This window comes from Passer domesticus, unplaced genomic scaffold (assembly GCF_036417665.1).
Source record: "Passer domesticus isolate bPasDom1 unplaced genomic scaffold, bPasDom1.hap1 HAP1_SCAFFOLD_44, whole genome shotgun sequence".
Classification (NCBI taxonomy): domain Eukaryota; kingdom Metazoa; phylum Chordata; class Aves; order Passeriformes; family Passeridae; genus Passer; species Passer domesticus.
In genome coordinates, this window is record NW_026990160.1 from 596,180 (window position 1) to 602,221 (window position 6,042).

A 6,042-nucleotide genomic window follows, 5' to 3' on the forward strand; every position below is an offset into this window, starting at 1 on the left:
AGTGTGATTCTTCCTTTAATTTCCTAGATTCAAAACTGATTCTTCAGATCTACGCATGAGACAGTTCTCCAGATCTACTGAGGACATGGAATGGTTTGGAAAGCAAACTAAGGAACAAGGCAAAAAAACAAATTTTATAGGGCCAGGGAGAAAATGCTAAGAGGAAAAAGAGCAATTGTGTTTCTATTCCATCCTTATTAGCTATAACTTGCAATTGCTGTGGGGTAGTTAAGAGTTTATTCAGGTTGACAACTTGAGTCAAAAGTTTATTTCATTCCTGAAGCTGCAGACTTGAAATGCTTCAAGTTCTTACATCCCAGGGGAATCCTGTATGCAAAATACTTGAAAACACATTTTTTATCAGAAAGAAAAAGAGATTTAAGCATTGTTGCAAGTGTTTTATATATTCATAGAAATATCAAACTACTAGGTTAATTCCTGAGACTATTTTTATCTTTTGCTCTTGTGCTTATTGTTCTCTTATTCCATATTCTCTTACTACTTGTAACCCACACTAATCCTATCTCACTGCATGCAATAATAAAGCAAAGAATTACCTAAGGGATGAAAAGAAGGCATTCCTCACTATCTTGCATAAGGATGAAAATGGAACATTTCAAAGACTTCAACAACTCATTTCTCTGAATAGGAGCAAAGAAATAAAAGGCAGCAAGCTTTAAACACTCCACAAATTCTAGCAGAAGTAAGCAGCTCACAAAGGGCACTAAGGCAGGGAGACATGTGGACACGTGCACACCATCACCTCATCTGACAAAAATGAACCTGTTTCACAGCACCAGGCAGTTCATAGAGCCAAACTCCTTCCCCAGCCCCATGGGAAAGCAGTGTCAAGGCACAGGAACCGGGAAGTGTCCCAGGGTGCAGAGATAATGCTGGCAGCATTTCAGCCTGCAGCACTGGCTCAGACACACTGAAGTTCAGCTGTTGCTGTGCAGCAGTTTCTTCACACTGGTAAGTTTCATGGGGCTGGCTGTATTTTTCACAACAGCCACTTCAGTACAGGACGGGTGTAGTGAAAAGCACCGCAAGCTCCTTTGCCCTCGGTGGATGTTTGCCATGGAAGAGCATACTCAAGCTGGCTCTTCTAAAACCCAGGGTCCTTGTTCCCTTCAGTGTGCTCAGCACGACCTTCAACTCCATGGTGCTGTGCAACTGGAGCAGCAGGACAGGGACCTCTGCAGCTTGAGCTGCCCTTGTTCCTCTCTGCCCGTGCACAGACGACGGCGTGGAAGAGGATGGCAACAGGGCCCTGCATGTCCCTGGGCTCAGGATTTGTGCTGCTTCAGCTCCACAGAGGGAGCCACGAGTCATGTGAAAAAGCCAAAGTGTTTATTAAGGGAAGGCAAAGTGAAGGGGTGAACTGGGAGGGAAAAAAGGGGATGGGCAGGGCCTGGGGGCTAGAGGGAGGGAACTACCAACAGGAAGGGAGGAGCTCCTGAAGGTTGCCACAGGCTCGGCTGTGACCAGCAAGAGCTGCTGGGCCTGCAGCTTCAGCTGGTCCCCTCTGCTCTGCAGTTAGTCCCATCTTCAGTGGGAAGTGGGGGTGGCCAAAGGACACTGGTTCTTCCCATCCTGCAGGCGCAGTTCGGCAGATCTTGCGTCGAATGTCAGCTGGACAAATTGCTTTATAAAGGAGGGGCACTCGTATTCGCTCAGGGCTTGAAGGGCTGGAAAAGAAAGGAACAGTGCCACGGTCACAGGCCTGATTGCTGGCATCCAAGCAAAGCCTCCTGCCAGGGCCTTCCCACCCAGCTTTTGCCATGGCCAGGAGTGAGCGGCTGACAAGGGCTTTGGCCAGAAGGCGCTGGCCTCGCATCCCGCACGTGTCTCTGAAAGCTCTCCGGGCTCTGCTCCCGCTGCCCCTGGTCCACACAGGGAGCAGAGCCCTGGGCAGCCCGGGCAGGGATTGTAGCTCCGGGGCCTGGATGTGCAGCTGCCCCCGGCGGTCCCTGCTGGCACACGGCTGCCCTCACTCACCCTCACTGAGGACCTGGAGCTCCTCCTTCTGTCCCATCAGGAGCACTCCGGCCACCCCTGGCAACACAGAGGCTGTGGGGCCCCAGGCGGCACAGCTGCCCGACACGAGCGCTGGCAGCCCCCGGGCCGCACGCCCTCCTCCCCGGGCAGGGCTCAGCCCGGGCCCTGCCGCACGCTGCCGCCCGAGGGAGGGCACGGCTGCGGGAGGGCGGCGGCAGCGCCGAGGGCGGGCGGGGCTGCAGCGGCCCGGGCGCGGCTCCCGCTGCCGGGGCAGCGGCCGGGCCGGGAGGCGGGGAGGGACGCCGGGCTCGTGGCTCACCGATGATCCTGACGGCCGCCTCTCGCAGGGGCCGCTGCGGGCTCTGCAGGCGCGGCAGGGCCCAGCGCAGGTGCTCGGCCGCTCGGCTCGCGTCCTGCAGCAGCTGCGGGGAGCAAAGGCTCGGCGCGGGCTCTGCCCCTCGGCCGGGCGCTCCCTGCGCCCAGCACCGGCCGAGCCGGCCCGCACGGCCCAGGGCAGGGAGCGGCGTGCGGGGCGCGGGCTGGCGGCCCCGGGGGCAGAGTTGGGCAGGGACACAGCTGCCAGCCCCGCACACTGAGCACCGGGGCCAGGGGGCTTCTCCAGCCCGCGGCTGGCGCTTCCAGGCTCTCCTTACCAGGTGCTCGGCAAACTTCATCCGCTGCTCCTTCCTCAGCAGCTCCTCCATGTCCCTCCTCCTCAGGAACCGGGCCGCACAAAGCAGTGTTTCCAAAGAGGCCTGGAGAGCAGCACACAGCCAGAGGTGGAACCAGAGCCCAGGGCACAGGACCTGTGTCCCTGTGCCAAGGCCATGCAAGGCTGCAGCCTGCCAGCTGCCAGGGCTGGAGGCAGCCGAACCCCTTGCCAGGGATGTGGCAGCATCACACAAAGCCTCACCTTGGCCACACGCCGGTTCTCATTGTGCCAGCAGAAGAAGAGAGGGAGCAGGCTGCGGCTCACAATTCTTGTCAAAGGCTTTTTGCCCTCTTCCACTACCAGCTCCATCACCTTGCTGAAGAGCTGAATGGAGAGCAGCTGCACATGGCTGCTCTCCTGGAACAAACAAAAAGACCTCAGCACCAACTACTCCAGGCCCAGCAGGGCAGAGGCCTAAAACTGCACAAGATACAAAATTTCTAGGCAGCCTCGAGTGCTCCTGGCTGGGGGCACAGAGCCTTACATTCTCAAAGTGTGGCAGGAGTGGTTCAGCCAGCTTCAGGGCGGTGATGCTGGGTATCTTGAGGTCTTTCTCCTGGAGCATATATGTAAGCACGGAGAGGATCATCCCGACCATCTCTGCATCAGGATCAGCCAGCTGCTCCAGCAGGTGTTGATACAGGCCACGTATTCCTCCACTCTGTGTGCAAGACGAGGCTGTGCTGTGAAGCTGAGGACAGCTGCAGCAGCAGCAGCTGCTTGGGGCACTCGGGCAGCTGAAGCGGGAGGCAGGAGAGCTGGGAGCAGCTGCCTCTGGTGCCAAAGGCCAGCTGAGCCCAAAGGTCTGTGTTCCCCAGCCCCACGCTGCCAGTGTGGCTTCAGCCACTGCCCCCTTCTCACCAGCGAGGGCTCCTTGCTGAGCACCACGAGGCCTCTGAGCTCCAGGCGCAGCCTGTCCCTGCACTCGCTGGGCAGGTGCCTGGATACGACCGACAGGGCACTGTGACCGTGTTTGCTCAAGTCCAGACACTCCAGGAGCTGAAATGCACAGGGCAGTGATGGGGACCTGGCCAGCAGGAGCCTGGAGCCGCACAGGGCCGGGCCCAGGCAGCAGCAGCGGGCACGGGCAGCGTCCCAGGGGCTGCAGCTACCAGAGGCCAGAGAGCTGGGAGGCAGCTCAGCCAGGCAGCGCTGGCCATTAGGCTCACCTCCACCAAGAACGCCAGGGCAGGCAGATGACAGCGTGGCTGCTTCCTGATGAGCAGGCTGAGCAGGTGCAAGGCGATGCGGGAACACAAGGGGGCCAAGCCACGGCGCATCTCCCTGGCAGGGGGAAAAAGGCACCAAAGCCCTAAGCCAGGCAGGAAAACCTCTCCCAGGACTGACTCACAGAGGTCTGATCTGTCCCTAGCACTGCCAGGGGACGTGGGTGCTTTGGGAGGCACCTGCTCCCGGGCACCCTCCTCTGCCAGCCTTTTCCAGTCTGCTTGGGTGCCCCTATGTGGCAAGGCACTCTGGCCCAAAACCACAGGGACTGTGTGGGGCACTCCGGGCACAGGGCACAAATGCTGGTGGTGGTGGCGGGGAGAAGGGGCTCTCACCTGGCCAGCAGACCTACTGCATAATGCTGGGTGTCGGCACAGAGCAGGGTGTCCCAGACCTGCTTGCACTCCAGAGCCACCAGCTTGTTCTCAAAGCCCAGTTGGCAGAGCAGAGCCTTCACGGCCTGCACTGCAAACCTGTGTGCCGAGCAAAGGCCAGGTCACACTGGGAGCACTGGCCCTGGCCACAGGGCCATGGGAAGGACAGGGCGACTGGCACCTGTTAGGCTTGGTGGGAAGGCGGTGTTCCTCCTGGCACGCTCTCCAGAAGTCCTCAACCTCTTCTGGTATCTGCTCTGTGGTGGAGAAAACTTGGAAGAGCAGAGCCACAAACAGCTGGGCCGAATGAAGGACTACTGCGTCGTGCCACTCGGGCATGTGGGCAATCTTCCACAGCACCACAGTCGCCTGCAAAGGAGAGAGCAGCCCGAAGCAGCGCTCAGTGCCCAGCTGTGCATGTGGCAGGGCCCAAGGGGAAACGCAGGGCGAGCACCCAGCCTGCTGGCCCTGAGCCTGCCCGTAGCCCAGCTTTCAGCCCAGCAGCTGAGGCAGGGAGCTGCAGGGCAGGGAGAGCATGGAGAGGCAACCCGGAGGGTGAGCAAAGGCCAGTTGCAGAAACTCACAGCCAGGGCAAAGACGGCCTCGTTATCCCCACTGTAGAAAAACATACTGTACAGTGGCCTGTCCTCTATCACAGAGAACAGTGCTGGAAGCACCTTCTGCACTGCGGGTCTTGACGTGCCGATGCTTCTCCACATCAGTACAGCAGCTCTGTGGGAGCAGAACTGCACGTCAGTACCGTGTCCTGTGCAGCCGCGTGGGGCCGGGTGACAGAGCCCCGGTGCCCTGAGGGGCAGGGGGGAGCATGGCAGCAGCTCAGGAAACAGAGGGGCCCGAGGGTCCTGGAGCTCTCTGCCTGTCTCTCTGGCAGACCCCTCTGGACAGGCTGTGCAGGGTGAGGGGTCCTATGGGCCGGTGAGCACCGAGCTCTTGAGGCCCTTGTACCCCGTACCTGTCACAGGATGGGGCACAGCGCAGGAGGCTCATCACCACATTAGCAGGGTGTTCTTCAGCCAGGCTCAGAAAGTCTGTTTCCAGCCCCATGTCCGCAGTGACACGGGACACGAGTCTCTGGTGAATGTCCCCCACCCTGGCTGCCACCTGGAGGAGGCATGGGGATAGCTTGGAGTGCTGTCTAAGGGAGCAACTTGCCCACCTTCCCCCAGGAAGTGCTTGCCTTCCCACCCCACTGTGCTGGCCTCAATGGCTAAGGGGACCCAGGGGACGTGGCCTAAGGGGCCACACGATCCTGGGAGGCCTGCAGCCCTGGCCCCAGGCTGCTTACCTGCTGCTGAGATGAAAAAATATCCGGAATGGGAGCAGGAATCCCAGTCCAAGTGGCCGTGCTGTTCATCTTTGAGATGGCCCGAGTCCTTGGTGTCCTTCGCTTCCAGCTGTTTGTGCTGGCCGTGCCCTCAGTCGGAGCCATGACAGCCTTCGCCCGGCCCGCAGCTGTTGCCCTGTCCGAGGTTGCCGCATGCTCAGAGGACGCCGCGCTGGCACCAGGCCGTGCCCGCAGCTCGCTGGGCCTGGAGCCGCGCTCGGCCGTGCCCTCGGTGGCGGTGGCACTGGTCTTTCTGCGCCGAACACGCAGGAACCTCCGCAGTGCCTGCAGCAGAAGGAAGGGCGGGAAGAGAGGGACGTTCCAGGGTCTGCTCCAAGCGCGGGGCTGTGCCGAGCAGTGCCAGCAGGCCCAGCCCAGGCCGGGAT

The 6,042-nt window shown here is 59.8% G+C and overlaps 1 protein-coding gene and 1 long non-coding RNA gene across 2 annotated transcripts; both read right to left on the minus strand.

Annotated features, from left to right (window-relative positions):
* Positions 1 to 383: 383 nt before the first annotated feature.
* On the minus strand, positions 384 to 2,075 carry LOC135292792 (uncharacterized). Its single transcript, XR_010354957.1, has 2 exons — positions 1,999 to 2,075; positions 384 to 1,688 (listed from the first exon to the last, which is right to left on the minus strand). It is a non-coding gene; the product is annotated as an uncharacterized LOC135292792 (long non-coding RNA).
* Positions 2,076 to 2,151: 76 nt separating this feature from the next.
* Positions 2,152 to 5,792, minus strand: LOC135292689 (maestro heat-like repeat family member 5). Its single transcript, XM_064406794.1, has 11 exons — positions 5,618 to 5,792; positions 5,285 to 5,433; positions 4,896 to 5,043; positions 4,493 to 4,680; positions 4,273 to 4,410; positions 3,880 to 3,994; positions 3,572 to 3,709; positions 3,195 to 3,371; positions 2,912 to 3,067; positions 2,590 to 2,753; positions 2,152 to 2,260 (listed from the first exon to the last, which is right to left on the minus strand). The coding sequence occupies exons 1-11, from the start codon at positions 5,759 to 5,761 to the stop codon at positions 2,152 to 2,154; spliced, it is 1,626 nt and encodes a 541-aa protein (XP_064262864.1). The 5' UTR covers positions 5,762 to 5,792.
* Positions 5,793 to 6,042: the final 250 nt, after the last annotated feature.